The sequence below is a fragment of the Colobus angolensis genome, unplaced genomic scaffold (genome assembly GCF_000951035.1).
Source record: "Colobus angolensis palliatus isolate OR3802 unplaced genomic scaffold, Cang.pa_1.0 Scaffold67, whole genome shotgun sequence".
Lineage (NCBI taxonomy): Eukaryota > Metazoa > Chordata > Mammalia > Primates > Cercopithecidae > Colobus > Colobus angolensis.
The window spans coordinates 7,927,023-7,946,610 of record NW_012120376.1 but is presented as its reverse complement, the minus strand read 5'-3'; the positions used below and the strand labels follow the sequence as shown (position 1 = coordinate 7,946,610).

General features: G+C 49.2%; 2 protein-coding genes across 8 annotated transcripts in view; one reads left to right on the top strand and one right to left on the bottom strand.

Annotated features, from left to right (window-relative positions):
* The window catches only part of WIBG (within bgcn homolog (Drosophila)), a 27,676-nt gene extending 22,564 nt beyond the window's left edge, over positions 1-5,112 (bottom strand). Inside the window, exon 1 of one of the 2 annotated variants that reach the window (XM_011926155.1) lies at positions 4,922-5,112. In XM_011926155.1, coding sequence (XP_011781545.1) covers positions 4,922-4,958 — 37 coding nt within the window. In that variant the 5' untranslated portion in view covers positions 4,959-5,112. Of the gene's footprint in view, positions 1-4,261; positions 4,317-4,921 lie in introns of those variants that run through there. The other variant, XM_011926156.1, reaches the window with a different exon arrangement.
* The window catches only part of DGKA (diacylglycerol kinase, alpha 80kDa), a 31,433-nt gene continuing 16,358 nt past the window's right edge, over positions 4,514-19,588 (top strand). Inside the window, exons 1-18 of one of the 6 annotated variants that reach the window (XM_011926161.1) lie at positions 9,178-9,273; positions 12,446-12,546; positions 13,553-13,697; positions 14,102-14,175; positions 14,493-14,628; positions 15,063-15,137; positions 15,595-15,644; positions 15,999-16,073; positions 16,270-16,389; positions 16,501-16,615; positions 17,169-17,257; positions 17,395-17,514; positions 17,702-17,800; positions 17,974-18,057; positions 18,331-18,404; positions 18,589-18,663; positions 19,074-19,159; positions 19,250-19,339. In XM_011926161.1, coding sequence (XP_011781551.1) covers positions 13,634-13,697; positions 14,102-14,175; positions 14,493-14,628; positions 15,063-15,137; positions 15,595-15,644; positions 15,999-16,073; positions 16,270-16,389; positions 16,501-16,615; positions 17,169-17,257; positions 17,395-17,514; positions 17,702-17,800; positions 17,974-18,057; positions 18,331-18,404; positions 18,589-18,663; positions 19,074-19,159; positions 19,250-19,339 — 1,426 coding nt within the window. In that variant the 5' untranslated portion in view covers positions 9,178-9,273; positions 12,446-12,546; positions 13,553-13,633. Of the gene's footprint in view, positions 4,819-8,123; positions 8,496-8,573; positions 9,406-12,445; positions 12,547-13,552; positions 13,698-14,101; positions 14,176-14,492; positions 14,629-15,062; positions 15,138-15,594; positions 15,645-15,998; positions 16,074-16,269; positions 16,390-16,500; positions 16,616-17,168; positions 17,258-17,394; positions 17,515-17,701; positions 17,801-17,973; positions 18,058-18,330; positions 18,405-18,588; positions 18,664-19,073; positions 19,160-19,249; positions 19,340-19,588 lie in introns of those variants that run through there. The other 5 variants (XM_011926157.1, XM_011926158.1, XM_011926159.1 and 2 more) reach the window with 5 other exon arrangements.

Sequence of the window (19,588 nt, the reverse complement as noted above, 5' to 3'; positions counted from 1 at the left end):
TGGAAGGCTAAGGCAAGAGAATCACTTGAACTCGGGAGGTGGAGGTTATGGTGAGCCAAGATCTCACTATTTCACTCCAGCCTAGGCAACAAGAGCAAAGCTCTGTCTCAAAAAAATAATAAATAAATAAATAATAAATTAAGTAAAAACTAAGGAAATCAGCCAGGTGTGGTGGTTCACACCTGTAATCCCAGCACTTTGGGAGGCCAGGGCGTGAGGATCACTTGAGCCCAGGAATTTGAGATCAGACTGGGCAACAGAGCAAGACTGCATCTCTACAAAAAATACAAAAATGAGTCAGGAGTGGTGGTGTGTACCTGTAGTCCCAGCTACTCAGTAGGTTGAGGTGGGAGGATCACTTGAGCCCAGAAGTTAAGACTACAGTAAATGGTGACTGCACCAGTGCACCCCAGCCTGGGTGACAAAGCAGACGCTGTCTGAAAAAAACTAATGAAATGATGTATGGATTCTAGTTAATAATAATATATCAATATTGCTTCATTAATTAAAAGCAAAGTACCATATTAATGTAAGATGACAGTAATGGGGAAACCGAGTGTAGGGTATATGGGAAATCTCTGTAGCATCTTCTCAATTTTTCTATAAATCTAAGTGTTCTAAAAAATCAAGTATAGTTAGAATATTAAAAAAAGAAACAGTCGCGCGCAGTGGCTCACACCTGTAATCCCAGCACTTTGGGAGGCCGAGGCAGGCGGATCACGAGGTCAGGAGTTCAAGACCAGCCTGACCAACATGATGAAACTCCATCTCTACTAAAAATACAAAAATTAGTCAGGCGTGGTGATGCGCGCCTGTAATCCCAGCTACTCAGGAGGCTGAGGCAGAAGAATCGCTTGAACCAGGGAGGCAGAGGTTGCAGTGAGCTGAGATCGCGCTACTGGGAGACAGAGTGAGACTCCATCTCAAAAAAAAAAAAAAAAGAAACAACACAAAAGTTTATCTTGGGTTGGCTAGAACAATGGTGCCTTTAACAGAAATAGTGATGGAAAAACTGATACTGTGATACTGGTTTTGGTCAAGTTGGATTTGAGGTATGACAGTACATCCAAGAGTGAAGATATTCACCAAACAATTAGAAAAAGGGATAGGCAACTCGAGACAGGGTAGTGCTAGAAATAATGTCTGCAAAGAGTGAAGAAACAAATAGGCAGCAAGGAAACAGAAATATCAGGAGTAAATTTCTTCACATTCAAGAAATCTGGGGAGAGGTAAAGGCTCTTTACACCTGTAATCCCAACATTTTGGCAGACTGAGGTGGGAAGATCACTTGAGGCCAGGAGTATAAAACCAGCCTGGGCAACATAGCAAGTCTGCGTCCCTACATTTTATTTTATTTTATTTTTTTTTTGAGACGGAGTCTCGCTCTGTGGCCCAGGCTGGAGTGCAGTGGCCGGATCTCAGCTCACTGCAAGCTCCGCCTCCCGGGTTTACGCCATTCTCCTGCCTCAGCCTCCCGAGTAGCTGGGACTACAGGCGCCCGCCACCTCGCCCGGCTAGTTTTTTGTATTTTTTTTTTAGTAGAGACGGGGTTTCACCGTGTTAGCCAGGATGGTCTTGATCTCCTGACCTCGTGATCCGCCCGTCTCGGCCTCCCAAAGTGCTGGGATTACAGGCTTGAGCCACCGCGCCCGGCCGTCCCTACATTTTAAAAAAAGAAAGAAAGAAACAAAATCTTGCTATGAAGAAAAAGGAAACAAAAATGATAGGCATTGATTTTTCAGTAAAATAAAAATGAAGTCATCTGCCAAAAGGAGAATTAAAAGGGATGGTCACACAGAGCTGAAAAAGTTTGGGAAAAACAGCTATGGAAGAACATAAAAAATAAATTTAAATTTTTATTTATTTATTTATTTTTGAGACAGAGTCTCGCTCTGTCGCCCAGAGTGGAGTGCAGTGGCGCAATCTCAGTTCACTGCAACCTCCGCCTCCTGGGTTCAAGCGATTCTCCTGTCTCAACCTCCCGAGTAACTAAGATGACAGGCCCACACCACCACGCCACCACACCCAGCTAATTTTAGTAGTTATAGTAGAGATGGGGTTTCACCATACTGGTCAGGCCGGTTTTGAACTCCTGACCTCAGTTGATCCACCCACCTCAGCCTCCCAAAGTGCTGCGATTATAGGCGTGAGCCACCGTGCCTAGCAAAAAATTGTTTTAAAAAGAAAAGAATGATTAGAAGCCATGATCTTGGCAGAAGTTAATATTAAGTTATATTGAATCTGATAGCTTCTGTACTTTTTCTCTAGCAACATGCTGTGGCCTAGAAGCAGAAGCCAAGAAAACATCTCTAATCATAGCCATCATTAGAGATAACAGAAGTGTCTGCTTAGTATAGAAAATCAAAATGAATAAAGAAAGCAAGAGGATATTATCAAAGTGGCTGGTCACAGAGGTCTAGCTGGGCAGCACCAAAGGCCACAAGGTACTGACAAATTCAATGAAATGGAAAGGTCAAGAACCAGAGAACCTGAGGACACAAAGCTGATCCTGAGGGTTTAAGATAGTGAAATAGGTGACTGATAAGGAGGCTAAAGTGATGGGGAGCACCTGAAGAAAAAGCGGTGTCCTAGATGAGATCCAGGTTGTACTGATTCTGATGTGCAACTGGTTTGAAAATACAAAGCAAAGTCGACCGTCTCATGCTGAGGAACTATGAGATCAGAGTATTCCAATGGTGCTGGAGACACTGAAAATGACAGCAAGAAAAAGAGGAGAGAAAAAAATATGATGCAATAGGTCTGGGTCCTTGTGGGCAGTAAATGATGACACTAAAGTTGAAACTGCTATAATTGCATGGCAATACCTTCCATGAGGATTAGAGTGACAGTGGTAGATCAATGATCTGGACATAGTAAAGGAAAATAAAAAAGCAGTTTATTCCTTCTTCTCTTCCACATAGTCACTAAAAACAGAAAACAGCTTTTAGTGGCAAGGTAGGGTGAGATGTGATACCTGGATTTTCACGGAGTCAGAGTAAAGAAAATGATTAAGAGTAAAGAGAAATATACTGGATAAGTAGTATTTTCAAAGCACACATTAAAAATTGGTAATTCATGAAGGAGCTACTCGGTAGAGAACAGAAGGAAAGAGGTAGTACCACTTTTAAATTTGTGAGGTTGGGAAGAAGTAGCAGCACCCTGGGTTGTCATCAGGTACCATAAGACAGGTGGAAGAGGTGTAAGGAACATGGAAAGCAGCAGAGCAAGAAGCAAAATGGCACATTTTAAAACAGACCGTGTGTACCAAGGCACAGGCACAGTGTTGCTTCTACAGACTACACATATGAGGGCTACAAAAACAGAAACAGTTTGCACTTGCACAGCATTTTGTAAATTGCTTTCACATATATTATCTTATTTGATCATCACTGAGTAGCTATTACTACTACGCATATTTTTCTAAAGATGAGGCCATTAGGAAGGGACAAAACCATGATAAAAGCTGTGATTCTCCGTTTCCAACACATACACCTCACATACACAGCAGACACTTCAGCATCTCGACCAGCCAGGCTGGAAATTCTTCTCTAGTCAGAAGGAATAGTGGGTTTTATTCACTTGTCAAAGGGCTTCGGAGAAAAGCCACTAGACACTTTCCTGTTTGACTTTTCCCACCTTAGACCCCTCAATTTCTATCACCATCACGGGAGAAGATAGCGAAGGGTGGCTCCATCAGGGAGAAAACTCAAGCTGAAAGTTATATTAGGGTCCTCTTCCCTTCACACCTCTAAACCTCAGTGACCCAACAAATGAAGATAAGGGAGAGGAAAAAGTACTCTGTAGAAACTAGAAGGTCTTCAGCAAATACCGCTTCGAGAAAAATAACGAAAACGGGACTGAGGTAGGGCAGAAAGCAAGTATAGCTGAGATGGGGGAGGGGAAAAGTAGGAGGGCAGGAATTGGAGGGAACTGAGAGTGTAGGAGTCCCCAAGGCTGAAGAATCTATAAGAGACGTGAGTGCTCCAACTGCTGGAGAAAAGCTAAGGGCCCGTGAGGGTCCTGAAGCAGAGACTAGCACTGAAGGACCCCAGGGTTTGGGTGACCGGAAGCAGAGACCCCCAAACACGAGACCAGAAGGGGGCGCAGGAGACTCCCCGCAGGAGAGAATGAATGGGGAAGGCGGTACGGGGGGCGGGGCAAAGGAGGGGCCCCGGGATGGGCGGGGCACAGACCCCTTTCCAAGTCCGAACCCCTGCCCCGAGAGCCCGGGGAGAAGCGGCTCCGCGCCTCCCGCACTCACCGCCGGTCTCGTCAGTAACATAGGGAGTCGCCATCTTGAAAACGCAAACCACTTCCGGCGTGAGCGGGCTGGGGTCCCGCCCCCTCCCCACCGGAAGTGGAGTCCCGATCGTAGCAAGCCACCATCTTAGTCTTAAAGGGAGAGTGCACCATTTCATGGGCGGAGGTGGAGGAGGAGGAGGAGGAGGAAGAGGGGAGAAGCTGAAATAGTTAATAAAATAAAGCCGTGGGCTCTTTTACTGCCACCGATACCATTATTGAGCGCTTGCTGCCTGTAAAACAGTCCTCGGGGAGCCAAGAGAAGTTCCGAGGCACAGTCCCTCTCATCCCAGGAACTCCCCGTATGTCCAGGACCTGCGAGAGAAAAGGGCGCAAGGCCCACCTGCACCCAAAAAGGGGGCCTTATAAATGAAGAAAAGAAGACTATCCAGGTTTTGGCCTGCACCCAGACCTGAGAGCGGCTTGGTGACGTGGAGCAGACAAACTCCAGGAACGCACTGGGGTGCACAAGTGTTTCTGGGGACGGTTGTAAGACCCCATGTAACCCTCTCTAAGAAGGTGGGGAGATCGAATTCGCGTGCCGATTGCTGTTGGCCGCCCCAGTCAACCTCCAGAGACCCGCGAGAGGGGCGTGCAAGGCGAAGCGCCACGGGTCGGTCACCTGTCTCCGTAGCCGCAGGGTTGCCGGCAGCTTCCATGGCCGAAGAGGCAGCTGGCCAGGTTGGGCGGGCGGCCCTGGCCTGGCTCTGCCCCGCTGGGCGGCGCCGGAGATTCGGCGGCGAAGTGATGAGGGCCCTAGTTGCTTCTCGCCCAGACCTCCTAACCCTGAGTGCCTCCTTGGGTTGGGCCCTAGGGTCAGAGGGCAGGGTAAAGGCTTCTGGGCGGACCTACTTAGTATTCTAATTAAACTCGTCCAACCGCTGAGGATCTAAAGCGGGGCAGCTCGCCAATAATCCGGTCCCGTAGGGTCACTCCATTTGTAGTCCTCCCCTGTCCCGTACCTCCCTATTCTTCAGATGAACCCAAAAGCTCTTCCCTCCGCTGCCCATTTCAGCAACTGTTGTTCCTTCAGGGCTAAGTTCTGTTAAACTTGTTTCCCTTACAGCCTGGGAGGGGCCCGGCTGCAGGTTCTTCTCAGGTGTCAACTCTGCCCTGCTCCACCCTCATATAGCTTTTTCCTTATCAATCCTTTTACCTTCCTCCATATGTCCCCACTTTGGCTTAGTTTAATGTCCAGCAGTACCCCTGGAACCAGGAAGGAGGGAGGAGGTAAATATTGGTGATTACCTGTTACACTAGGCAGTATGTCCCATTTAAAAAACAAAACTAAAGCCGGGCGCAGTGGCTCAGGCCTGTAATCCCAGCACTTTGGGAGGCCAAGGCGGGTGGATCACGAGGTCAGGAGTTCAAGACCAACCTGGCCAAGATGGTGAAACCCCGTCTCTACTAAAAATACAAAAAAAATTAGCCGGGCGCCTGTAATCTCAGCTACTCGGGCGGCTGAGGCAGAGAATTTCTTGAACCCAGGAGGCGGAGGTTGCAGTGAGCCGAGATCGCGCCACTGCACTCCAGCCTGGACGACAGAGTGGGACTCCGTCCAGGACCTTTATAACACAAATTAGGCCTCAGAAGTTTTCTGGGGGCCGCAGCTTGCCTTCCTTCCCGTCCTCCATCTCCTTGACTTCCACTAGAGGCCAATTCAGAATATCTGGGGGTGGGGAGCGAAGGCTCATTTAAAAAGTATTTCCAGGCGGGGCGCGGTGGCTCATGCCTGTAATCCCAGCACTTTGGGAGGCCGAGATGGGTGGATCACTGGAGGTCAGGAGTTCGAGACCAGCCATGGCCAACATGGTGAAACCCTGTCTCTACTAAAAATACAAAAATTAGCTGGGTGTGGTGGTGCGTGCCTGTAATCCCAGCTACTCTGGAGGCTGAGGCAGGAGAATCACTTGAACCCGGGAGGTGGAGGTTGCAGTGAGCCAAGATCATGCCACTGAATTCCAGCCTGTGTGATAGAGCAAGACTCAGTCTCAAAATAAATAAAAAGTATTTGCATACAATACACAGTTATTGCAAGTGTTCTTAAACTGTGATCTTAAACCTTTGCTCTCCTTTCACCAATTGTGCTTCAGACCCTGCAGGGTCTAACATCTTGTCCTTAACCTTGTTACGATTAGACGTTAGAGTGTGGGAAGAAGCTTCTACAAACTAATGGATACGTTGGTCTTGACTGAGCTACCTTAGGAGTGGTCTCTGCAGCTTCCAGAGGCTGCTCAATAAACCTTTCTGCAGGAGGGAAACCTAAAGTGGCCCCTGTTCACTACCAACCCTAGGCCCCCTTCCCACCCCCAGACATCCTGCCTCAGCACTGGGGTTGACAGGAAGTGAAACTCAATTGTCTGCTTAGTAGACCTGCCTGGGACCCAACCCTGGGCCCCGGATGTGGCCCCCCACCCTGAGGAGGAACGGGGCAAAAAAGGCCGGGGAGAACAGGCTGTTGTTTTTTCCTTTCCCTTTGTTCATTGCGGTTTCTTTCTTTCTGATTTTTATGATGTGGTTGATTAAAGAAATGAGCACCTGGAACCGTAGGCATTAAACGCCTCCTTCTTAGATGGTTCTTGGCTTTTCTTCCCCCACCCACACCCCCCAGTAACTGACTTGGGGTATGATGGAGCACAGATCCTAAAGAAGACACAAAGAAGTCTAGAGTAAGACTGATTCAACCTTATTTCTTATTCGAGAGAGATAACATTACACCTCACTTTGAAGTACCAAAAACTATCTTAAAAGGAATGTCTTCACCTTTATTTAGGGACATATCTAAAGACGATAGAGTGAGCAACACAGGTAATACATAGGGTGGCATTACTTTAAGCATTCTTTGCAAGGCAAGCTGAGTGCCTTAGAGATTAATATCGTTCCAAGATTTCTAAATGAAAGACCCAGGGACAGAAAACTGATAGGCAGAGGTGTTACGGGACCTATTCTTATATTGTATGTTTGTTTAAAGTAGCTCAGACCGGAGAGGCTTTACACACGTTGCACCACTCATTGGTATAGTCCCTAAACTGGACTATGTTTTTGCTTGTATTGCAGAATAAGTACAGGACTTGGTGTATAAAAGGCCTTCAGACGAGTTTGTTTACTATGACTAAGGAGGTCATAGAGGAAGGAGAGATGAAGCTTTGCTAACAGTGAAGAGAATACTGTAAAGACAAAGGATGGGGAGTGTCAAGGGCCTTGTTTTTTGTTTTGTTTTGTTTTGTTTTGTTGAGACAGAGTTTCGCTGGTGTTGCTCAGACTGGAGTGCAGTGGCATGATCTCAGCTCACTGCAACCTCCACCTCCCAGGTTGAAGTGATTCTCCTGCTTCAGCCTCCCAAGTAGCTGGGACTACAGGCACGTGCCACCACGCTCAGCTAATTTTTTGTATTTTTAGCAGAGACAGGTTTTCACCGTGTTAGCCAAGATTGTCTCGATCTCCTGACCTCATGATCCGCCTGCCTCAGCCTCCCAAAGTGCTGGGATTACAGGTGTGAGCCACTGCGCCCAGGCTTTGGCCCTTGTCTTTTTATGATTGGGGGTGAGAGGGTGAGATCCGGAGGGGCACAGGAGCAAGAGACCCTCTTCAACCTATGCCCGAAATCTCCAGTTTAGATACAACAACAATACTCCCAAACCCCATTACTCAGCAGCTATATTTCTGGCAAATGTGGAGGAGTCTGTTCCAACAAGCCTGTCTTGAAACAATCAAGAACTGCTTAGATACCCCTGTTCCCACTAGAGGGCCTCATGTATTAATTCCCTTTCGTCTCTAACTCCCACAAAAAATATGTATGTATTAGGTGTGTGTATGTATGCATCCACAATACCCACACATGCATATACCCTTCTAGTCAAGAGGTCTCCCCTCTCCCTTCTTCCCACCCCCAGGTGTAAGAAGGAGATTCCAGGAACTTAAGGCTTTGTTACTCTGCCCCATTTTCAATGAAAGGTAGGGGGGAGTTAGACAGGGGTTAGGGCGGGGCCAGTAAGCAGGATGCCTGGGTCTCCGGTTCCTGCCAGTAAGTCCCTAGGCCTCCATCTGTCTCCCTTGCTGTACCACCTTCACCACCAGCCATGCGACCCCAAGAGCCTTAATGACTCTAGAAGAGACTCCAGGCAGGAGAAGCTGAAAGGATCTTTGACTCCCTACTTTTGGCCAGGGCCTTCTGTGCTACCTACCAAGGCCAGCAGGTAAAGTGGGAGGATGAGGGTGTGGAGAAAGGGTGGACACAGACCAGAGTGCAAACCTCCACCCTAGAATTAAGGAGAGGACATGAGTCTTAACAGGAGGTGTCCTTAGACTGGAGAAAATAAGTCTAAAAGGGAGGAGAGGGATGTGGAGAAGGTGGGCAGATTGTCTCAAGCAGGGTGGAGCCCGGGGCGGGAGGGAGGTGTTTGGTCAGGTTGTGGAGTCTGGGACTCTGGCCTTGCCCCCGTGGGATCTCCTGAGTGTGAAGTCAGTGGTGGATGGAAGGGAGTTGGACAGGGAAGTTCAGGATGGCAGCAATTAGAAGAGAGTGAGACGTTGGTTGGGTGCCCAACTGCCGAGCTGTTCTGTTAGGGGCCCGCCCGGTATCTTGGCCTCCCAGGTTTGGGGTGAAGGGAGAGGCTGTGAGTGATTAGAAAGAGAAAATAGAAGCAGAGCTGCCGCCGGCGCGGGAAGAAGATGAGGAGCGCAACAAATGGAGAAAATGTGTCCAAAGCCCGGGACATATTCAAGGGAGGGTGGAGCAGGTTATGGTGAACTGGAAACCTAGAAACGGGCCTCTCCAACTTCGAAGTTGCCAGAGTTGGGGGCTCCGGGCGCGGGTGCGGCGGGCAGGCTGGGGTGGGGGGCGGGCAGCTGTGTCGTCAGGAACGGGGCGGCCCCGCTGCGGCCGCGTCTGCCCGGCCCGTCCCCTCCAGCCCAGCTTGGGCTCCAACTCCAGCGCCGGCGCTTCAGCTGCGACCGCGAGCCCTCCCAAGCAAGGTAGAGACTCCGCGAGCCCCCCAGCGACCCGCCCTCCCCCGTTGGAACAGGACAGGGGTAGGGAAGGCCAGGACCCACGGGCTGCGTTCGTGCTGCTGGGTCGGGAAGGAGGAAGCGTGACAGCTGGAGCGGGTATCGAGAAGGGTCTGCGCTGGGACGCGGGGGTGCAGCGGGAGGGCTGGGCCAGAACCCAGTGGGTAACGTCTCCCAGGCCTTCCCCTCCATCCCTCCAGCTCATTCGGAGGGATGGTGAAGCCTGGTTCCTGGGACCCGACTCTGAGGGAAGTCCTTTTCGGAACCTCCACAGTGCCGCACGGGTGGAGAAAGGTTCTTGTTTGGCCCCCAGGTCCCCAACTTCCCACCCCCAACCTCTCCCCACCTGTCACTGGGAAGTTTCTGAAAATACCTGAGTCTGAATCTCACTTTTCACCTTTAGATAGGAGAAATAAGCCTTCCTGAGGAAGAAAGGCAAATATATTATTGGGCATCTCTTCAGCCTCAGCACAGACAAGCCCACATCCCCCAACCATGCCAGTATCGTAACTTCCTCCTGTGCTACGCAATGACACCCTCTACACACACACACACACACACACACACACACACACACACACAACCCCCTCAGCCAGGCAGCACTGCAGTCATCAGTGTTTGTGGAGGCTTAATAAGTTTTGAGGCTTCAAGCAAATGATTCCCTCTTGGGGCTACCTACTAGCAGCAGCGGTCCAGGAGAGGAGGAGGATACAGTCTATGATATGATTAAGGAATTCAGAAGTCCAGGTAATCAATCTTGGGCCCTCAAATTCGGAGCTCCTGCCCCCTGGGGCAACCTCAATATTCTGGGGACATAGCTATTTCCTGAGTAATGGTCGACTTAAAGGACTTGGAATGTAAGCAATGAATGCTTAAGTGAAAAAAGGAAACTTTAAATATTAACACAGGCTTTGGAAATAATATTTATCTCTTGGTTAAAATTTTAGTATTTGATGTTTAAAATTAGATCCAGAGACCCATGAGCTCTAAGATTTAGTGGAATGTACTAAGGATGGGTGTCTAGAGTCTGTGCCCTTAAGAGAGTAATTCTCTCTCTATGCCTTAATTTCCTCCTCTGTAAAATACAAGGGTTGGTGACTCTCAGCTCTGTGGATGTTCTAAGATTCTCTGCCTCCAAGTCAACTTCTTCCTTTCTCACCCCAAGTGGGTAGGGGCGGGCAGGGAAACCAGAGGAGGGAAGGGAAGGGTGAGTCACAAATAGCTGGCAGGCTGGCAGCAGACCCCACCCTGCCAGCCCTGGCGTTTGCCTAGACTAGCCCAGGTTATAGCCTTAGGGTTGGGATGGACCTGGAGGAAGAAAATGGACTTGTTCCAGGTCTTTAAGTCCCCAGGATCCCACAGTTTGCTGCCCTTCAGCTCCAGGGATAGCTAAATTTTCAGTAAGAGAGGTCAAGAGAACCACTGAAAAGATCCCAGGAGCACTCATGTTGAAGATTCCAGCCCAGTGGTGTCCTTGAACGCTGAGAGTCTAGTTCTAGCTACCTCATCATCCTCCCAGAGGCAAAGTTCACGATCCTGACACTACATGTTTGCACCTGACAGATATATTAATAACAAGGGGTAAGATGTACAACTGGGCTTCACTGATGCTGGAAGTCCCTGAAATTTATGCCTTCCTGGTTCAAAGACATCATTTTTCCTAATCTCCAGAAATGTTTCTCTAGGTACTACCCTTGTGTAGGAATGATAATAGCTGATGATCATTGAGTTCCTATTCTGTGCCATGCTGTTTGCTAAGTACATTGCATATATCATCTTATTTAATGCCCACATTGCGACTGATTTCTGTAGGTGCCCACCTTACTGATGAGAAAACTGAGGCTCAGGGAGATGAAATGACCTCTCAAAGAGTTAGGCTTCTGATCCTTGCCTGTCCAATTTGCAAGTCCATTCTCTTAACTTCTACTCTATACTACTTCTCCAGGTTTAAGAACTGCGGAGCTAGAAAGGAGCAAGAAAGAGTTATATCATTGTAAAAAGAGAGGCAGAGAAGAAGCCTGTCCTCTCTCCTTTGCACTGTAACTTGTTTGCTCCCTCCCTGTCACTTTCTCCCTCAGATTCCATTTCCTAGAACTTTAGAGCCATCTTAGAATTCCCAGAAGTAATCAGAGAGGCCAATTAAGCTATAGAGGCCCCATTAGCCATAAGACTATTAGTATTCATTAGATCTGTTGGCAGCAGAAGTTGGACTACAGTCATTGAAAAGTGCCAGATGGGTAGAGTCCTTTCTCTAGGATGTCAGTATCCCAGAACCTTCTTCTGAGTATTCCCAGAGAGCTGCTGGAACAGGAATGGTGCGCTGCATAAAAGTAGGCAGCGGAGATGTCCCAAGGGTAGAGGCTGCAGAGAAGGTTCTTGCACCATCAGAAAGGAAAGGGGCTGGGCTGTTCTTGAACACCCAAATTGCTTCCCTAACCCAACAAGCCCTAAGTTAGTAGGTGGAGATCAGGGTATTTGATGGGGTAGTCAATGAGTGCTTTTCAGGATCATTCATTCATTCATTTAATAAATATTTATTTAGCACCTATTCTATGTACTACAAATTATCTCCTTTCCTCTGACTGCCAGGTGGACACTCTGGCATCCCATTCCCATGTAACCATATTTGGATTAATAGCCCCAAATTATGAATCCCCAGCTTTACACAATCACTTGTACAACCAATATTGAGCACCCACTACAAACTGGGAAGGGTGTCCCACAAACAGAACAGTAAGTCTCATCGCTCTGAGCAGGGGAGAGCTTGGCATGCCTGAGGAACAGAAAGGAGTGCAGTGACACCAGAGGGCCCGCTGTGAGGAGACAGTGGAACAAGAGGAGGGCAGAGTACCAAGCAGAGGCACTACCACATGGCCTTGGGCTGGAGCCTTGGATTTTCCATCTATCAACTGCCTTAGGAAATCCAAGCTTCTCTGAGCTCCAGTTTCCTCATCTGTAGAATGGTTATGCCAATAGTTTCCTATGTCTCAGGATTTGATTCTAATTGTTAATACAATAATAACTAGCATTTCTTGTAGGCCTCCTAAATGTCAGGCATTATACAAGCCACTTTTCATATATTGCTTTACTTAAACCACACAACTGTGAAAAATGGGTTCTCATTCTCCCCATTTCACAGATATAACTTCTCCAAGTCACACAGTGGTATCAGAGCTAAGAATGGGACCCAGATACGACCGATCCTAGTTCTGTTCCAAAACCGTACTGTATTATATTCACGTAAGATATATTATTATCATTATCGAATCAAGGCAAGTCGCTTACTGCACCTTGGTCCCTGGGTCCAGTAGCCAAAACTTGGGGCTCCCTAAGCACTGCTGACCTAGCGGAGTGGAAGGAAGTTCCCAGTAGCCGAGACACTAGCACTTGGCTCCACGGTCCCGGGACTGGGAAACACTAGATGTGTTGGCAGCAGAAGTTGGACTATAGTCACTGAAAACTGCCAGATGGGTGAGTCCTTTCTCTAGGATGTCAGTATCCCAGAACCCTCTTCTGAGGAAGAGACTCTGTGGGTACCCAGAGTCTCTTCCCCTGCCTCTTCCCTACCCGCGCCTAGGTCCCCATCCTTCCCTAGTGGAGCTCCGCGGAACGCAGTCTAGGCGGGGCCGGGTCTAGGGACCTTGCCAGAGCTGGTTCTATGTCGCGCGTCAGAAGCGCTAGAGGTCGTTGCGGGGCGTGGGTGGCTCGGGGAGTGAGTGGCTGAGCGGAGCTGGGTTCCCGGGCCAGAGGCGGAACAAAATGGGGTCATGGCCAGGAAGACGCGCTAACGCAGTAAGAGTCACCCAGAGGGCGGGAACTGCCGAGGACCCGAGATGGGAAAGAGCGCAGGCTGGGGAGAGTTTGCAGAGATTGACGATGGCGGGAGGAAACGCAGAAACAGACAAGGGACACACCCACAGAAACATATATAGACTGAGAAAGCCGGGTGCGGTTGGGAAGGTGAGGGTAGTCAGATAAATCAAGATAGGTTGGGGGAGAGGGAGAAGGATCCAGAAATGGAGAGACAGAGATGAGTCAGAGAAACAGAGACAGAGGACAGACACTGTCAGGGAGGGTAGAGGCACAGGGAAGAGGGACACAGGGAAAGGAAGATATTTAGGGAGGGACTAGGAGAGAAGGAAAGAACAAAAATAATAGTGGGAGTAGAGACAGAATGGAACAGACAGAAGAAAAGACACCCAGACAGCTGGCTCTTCCCACTGTACAGTCTGTCACCTTTCCTCAGGCCTACCCTCTGAAGAGGTCCAAGCAACGGAAGTACTACTACGAAGCTGCCTTTCTGGCCATCCTTGAGAAAAACAGACAGATGGCCAAGGAGAGAGGCCTAATAAGCCCCAGTGATTTTGCCCAGCTGCAAAAATACATGGAATGTGAGTCTTCCTGTCAGGCCTTCAGTTCTGGAGACCCTGTCCCAGAGAATCCCTCCTCCCCCTCATTGCACCTCCTGCCCCCCAGCTTCCTTAGTGGCTTTGAGCAGTGTGCTGCTTAGATGTGCTCATGACTGGGAGCGGGAGGAGCGGGAGATGGGGAGATGCACAAGGTCTCGGCTCTCTACCCACCTTCGCTGTACCTGGACTGCTTGCACCAGCTCTCAGAGAAGAGGAGTAAAGAGTGGTACTGTTTTGGAGGATCTGAAATATTTTTTCCTCTGTATTTCTTTGTTTCTTCTTGGAATTTCTTCATGTTATTTGAATCTTTTTTCCTGCTGGATTTCTCTGGCAGGAGAACTCAGCTGAACTAATAATGCTGTTCTCTTACTCTCTCCACACCCTAGACTCCACCAAAAAGGTCAGTGATGTCCTAAAGCTCTTCGAGGATGGTGAGATGGCCACATATGTCCAAGGAGATGTGAGTGGCAGCAGGGAAATCCTCTCCTTGATCAACTCTTCCCATCTTTGTTTTTGATCCCCAATTTCCAGGAATTATTCTGGACCTGTCCCTCACTATCCCCTCTAGAGACACCCTAGTGTCCATTGTCACTCTGACTATTGCTTTAGGACAAAACAGGAGATTCTATTAACTCAGGACTTAATCAAAGAAACCATACTCCTGCCTCAGATGCTTCTCAGCTCTGCACTTATTATACCTGTCCCCACTACTCCCAATTCTTCAGCCCCAGCTCCAACCTTGCAGACTCCCCAGGATAATGCTCACTCTCATTATAGGCCATTGGGTACGAGGGATTCCAGCAATTCCTGAAAATCTATCTGGAAGTGGATAATGTTCCCAGACACCTAAGCCTGGCACTGTTTCAATCCTTTAAGACTGATCACTGCTTAAATGAGGCAAATGTGACAAAAGGTACGGTCAAGCAGGTAGAACTGGGCTGAGCCTCTGGAAGAAAAATCAGACTTACGGATTCGGGGATGAGAATTAACTTGAGTCACATGTTGTGCAGGTTGGGAGAAATTAGTGGAGAATAGTCAGGCTGGTCTAGGAGCTAAAGGGAGGAAAGGTAAAGGGGAGAGGTAAGCTGAGGGCAGTGGCTCACACCTGTAGTCCCAGCACTTTGGGAGGCTGAGGTGGGAGGATTGCTTGAGGCCAGGAGTTCAAAGTGCAGTGAGCAGTAATCATGCCACTGCACTCCAGCCTCAGTGACAGAGTGAGACCCTGTCTCTTAAAAAAATTAGTAAATTTTTTTTTTTTTTTTAAAGGAAGAGGTGGAACAGACAAAGGATAAAACATGAGCCAAAGTGGAGGGAGCCCTGACTTCTGATCTGCTTTTTTGTAACCAGATGTGGTGTGTCTCAATGATGTTTCCTGCTACTTTTCCCTTCTGGAGGGTGGTCGGCCAGAAGACAAGTTAGAATGTGAGTTGCCCTTCTGGAGTGAGGTGGTGGGGCAGTGAAGGGAGAGTGAGGTGTTTCCCAGCCTCCTTTCCCTTATTCCTTCAGGATTCCTAAAGGCTGACAGGTCTAAACAAAGGTGGGGCCAGAGAATGAGCCCATTTCCTCTGTTCTCCCAGACTATTTATACCTAATACCCTTCACCATAGTCACCCCAGTTCCCATGTCTTGTACATTCCCATGTAGGCGGCCTAGGATGTCCTTGGGATATGGATTGTGTATTGTCTCCCCTGACACATTCACTGAGGGGGAATCCAAGCTTGTTTTCCCCTCCTTTTTGTCTCTTTCTCAGTCCCATCCCAGGCTCTAGGCTTCTCACCCAAAAGCTCTCTCCCTGTCTCTTTGTTTCCCCCATATTCTGGTATGAATTCTTTGAGTATCTCTCACAAACTGACTCTGGCCCCCCTAAAACACCCCACAGTCACCTTCAAGCTGTACGATACGGACAGAAATGGGATCCTGGACAGCTCAGTGAGTTGGGGACCCTGTATCCTGGGCAAGGGAATATGTGTTCATTTGTCTGCACCCTCCTGCCCCTACTGTTCCAGGGTCTTAAGAAACAGAAGAGGATGGGGGGAGAGGTTGAGTCCTGTAGGACTAAATTTGAAAGTAAGTCCCAAGCTCTTGACCCCTCAAAGAGAATGTTGGAGACATGAATTGGGTCTGCCTTACAAGCATACAAACACATTTATTTACTTGGCAGACGTACCTGAGAATGAGAGGTGTGAATCTGGGGTGGAACCCCGGAACACTGATTTCTGGAAAAGAATTTGGATGGTGGTAGTAAGGGGGATGTGGCTGTGGCTCTTGCCCTTTTTGCTCCAGGAAGTGGACAAAATTATCCTACAGATGATGCGAGTGGCTGAATACCTGGATTGGGATGTGTCTGAGCTGAGGCCGGTAAGGCAGCTCTTCCTTCTTGTCCCTTCTTGTATCTTCTTCCCTGATGAGTCCTGCATCTGCCTTACCTCATCTCTGACAGGCAACATGGTTCCCTTGGCTAGGATGGCAGGGCTGGGTATCCTAAGAGGCAGTGGAGAGGTGTGGGGTCTGAAGACCCACTCACACTGAAAGTCCCTTTCCACTCTGTGCTCAGATCCTTCAGGAGATGATGAAAGAGATTGACTATGATGGTAGTGGCTCTGTCTCTCAAGCTGAGTGGGTCCGGGCTGGGGCCACCACCGTGCCACTGCTAGTGCTGCTGGGTCTGGAGATGGTGAGTAGGAGAGACTTTGGAGGATGAGTAAGACAGCTTTGGGTTATGCTTGCCAGGATTGGCCCTGTAAGGGCTTTGACACACTCCCTAGCATCTACTGTGCCTTCCTAGACTCTGAAGGACGATGGACAGCACATGTGGAGGCCTAAGAGGTTCCCCAGGCCAGTTTACTGCAATCTGTGCGAGTCAAGCATTGGTCTTGGCAAACAGGGGCTGAGCTGTAACCGTGAGTAATGGGACCTGGGAGGTAGGGGAAGTGGGTCAGTGTAGCTATCTGTGGAAGCTTGGCTGTCTGAACTTAGAAAGACCTAGGTTTGAATCCTGGGCTCTGCCACTGACTAGTTATGTGACCTTGGGAAAGCCACATCACTTCTTTAAGCCTTAGTTTCCGCAACTGAAAATGAGGTAATTGTGAGCATTAAAAAAGTTAGTGCAAGAAAAGTGCTTCAGATGGTGCATGCACATACTATAACATGCAATAAAAAAAATATCTATTATGATTACTGTTGCTGTTAGACCTGAGCCTCCCAAGCATCATCCAGCTCAGTTCCTGCCTGGCACATGGATGGTGTGGGGCAGGCATGGGGTAGCAGCTGATCTTTTAGGAGGAAGAGTAAGGAAAAGGCATGGCTTTTGGAGGCGGGCACTTCACCCCAAACTTTTATTCTGGTACATCCTGAAGCAAGGGATCACATATCTGATCTTGCCTCACCCCCAGGTAAGAAGGAAATAGGGGGAGGGGCTCAGCTAAGCCTCCCAACTTCTTCCTTTTCCCTCAGTCTGTAAGTACACTGTTCACGACCAGTGTGCCATGAAAGCCCTGCCTTGTGAAGTCAGCACCTATGCCAAGTCTCGGAAGGACATTGGTGTGAGTGACCTCAAGCCCCTGCTCCCAACATCACCTCCATCCTGGCCCTGGCCCTTGGCCCATTGCTGCCCTCAGCTCCTCCCTCCCCTAGATCCTGCTCAGACCCTCCCAGACAAGGGACTGCCTTTCTCCCCAAGGTCCAATCACATGTGTGGGTGCGAGGAGGCTGTGAGTCAGGACGCTGCGATCGCTGTCAGAAAAAGATCCGGATCTACCACAGTCTAACCGGGCTGCATTGTGTATGGTGCCACCTAGAGGTCAGTTTGGGAGCCATCCCTCCTGGCTGCGTCTTAGGGCCCCGCAGAGCTGCCCTCTCCACCGGCCTCCCAGACACACCTCCCTTACAGCCACAGTTGCCCCAGGGGCTCTTTCCAGCCCAGACTGCCAGGTTGAGAGGAGACAGGGTTCCCTTCGTGATCTCTCTGTGCCCACCTCGTCTTTCAGATCCACGATGACTGCCTGCAAGCGGTGGGCCATGAGTGTGACTGTGGGCTGCTCCGAGATCACATCCTGCCTCCATCTTCCATCTATCCTAGTGTCCTGGTGAGACCCTCCGCAGCAGCGGGGAGGGGACAGGAGTGCTCCCCGATTTCCCACACTCACTGAGTGGCATTTAGAATAGAGAGCTCATACTTTTAGGATTCAAGTCAGACCCCTCTATTTAGGGATTCGTGCACAATACAGCTTTCCTTCCCTCTGCTTTCTTCCCCTCCCAGGCCTCTGGACCGGATCGTAAAAATAGCAAAACAAGCCAGAAGACCATGGATGATTTAAATTTGAGCGCCTCTGAGGCTCTGCGGGTACAGGGCTAAGAGTCTGGGGCTTCATGATGGGGGCCGATTTTTCAGTGGATCCCTCATGGGTGGGAATGAAGAGGGAGTGCCTGGTGGGGGGCGGTTGATGCTCTCACTCTCCAGAAACTCCACCATGGTGGGGGAGGGAAGGGGAGGGAAACAGGAGGGAGGGGGAAAATATCTTGGTGGAATGCCAACCCTCTGCCCCTGTCTCCAGGGCCCACCTTAACTCTGACAAAATCCTGCTTTCTTTATCCTTACTTTCTTCCCCCAATGCAGATTGACCCTGTTCCTAACACTCACCCACTTCTTGTCTTTGTCAATCCTAAGAGTGGCGGGAAGCAGGGCCAGAGGTGAGGAGAGATATATTGGGCCTTCTAAGATGAGAGGGAGGGCCTGCCTGCAGCACTTGGATGGTGGAGGGGGATGTGTGTGTCTGGAGGTGCATACCTTGAGGAACACATCAAGAGGGTGAGGTTCAGAAGATCACCCCCTACCCCCGCGCCTGCCATGAGCTTTTCTTTTTCCCACACACAGGGTGCTCTGGAAGTTCCAGTATATATTAAACCCTCGACAGGTGTTTAACCTCCTGAAGGATGGTCCTGAGATAGGGTGAGCACAGGTCAGGGGCTGTATCACGGTGTTTTCGTTGGTCTGTGTATCTGTATATGTTAGGAGAGTGCAGGAAAGAGTGCAGTTGGGAGAGGAGGGCTAGAGATCCCCAAGAGGCCAGAATTCGGAATGTTTCCTTCCCTGGGGTCACTGGGTATCCCATCCTCTGAGCTCTCTGGCCCATCTTTGTACTCTCCAAGAATGAAGATACCAATTTTTCCCTAACCACTGAGGAGTGGCTATAACTTTCCCCATTGTTCTTTTCTCTGACCTTCATAGAAACTCAAGTCTTTTGACAAAAAGGAGGAGAGTCCTAAGGAATGAGAGACAAGAAGCAATGTGCCTGCCCAGGAGTTGGGTAACCTCAGTCCTGTTATCCTTCTTCATCTTCTCTCTCCCCTTTGTCTCAGGCTCCGATTGTTCAAGGATGTTCCTGATGGCCGGATTTTGGTGTGTGGTGGAGACGGCACAGTAGGCTGGATTCTAGAGACCATTGGTCAGTGCAGGGAGGGGCTCTAGGAAGAGATTGGGGTCGTAGTCTTACAGAGCTAACTCACTCCATCCTTCTCTTCACCTGCCTCCGCAGACAAAGCTAACTTGCCGGTTTTGCCTCCTGTTGCTGTGTTGCCCCTGGGTACTGGAAATGATCTGGCTCGATGCCTAAGATGGGGAGGAGGTAAGTGGTTAGAAATTGTTTTGCTGTAGGATGTGGGGAGTTGTGTAGGATGGGAAAGGCACTTGGAGAAGAAACTAGGCATCTGGTATAGAAAGAGGATTGGGGAAGAAGAGGAGCACAGACAGGTGGTTACAAAAGTGGAATGTCCAAAAAGAAGACAGCTTTGGAAGAAGCAGGGACCACAATCTGAACCTAGAAGGGTCAAGGGTGATAGTCCCCTTTCCTGTAAATTTTTTTTTTTTTTTTTTT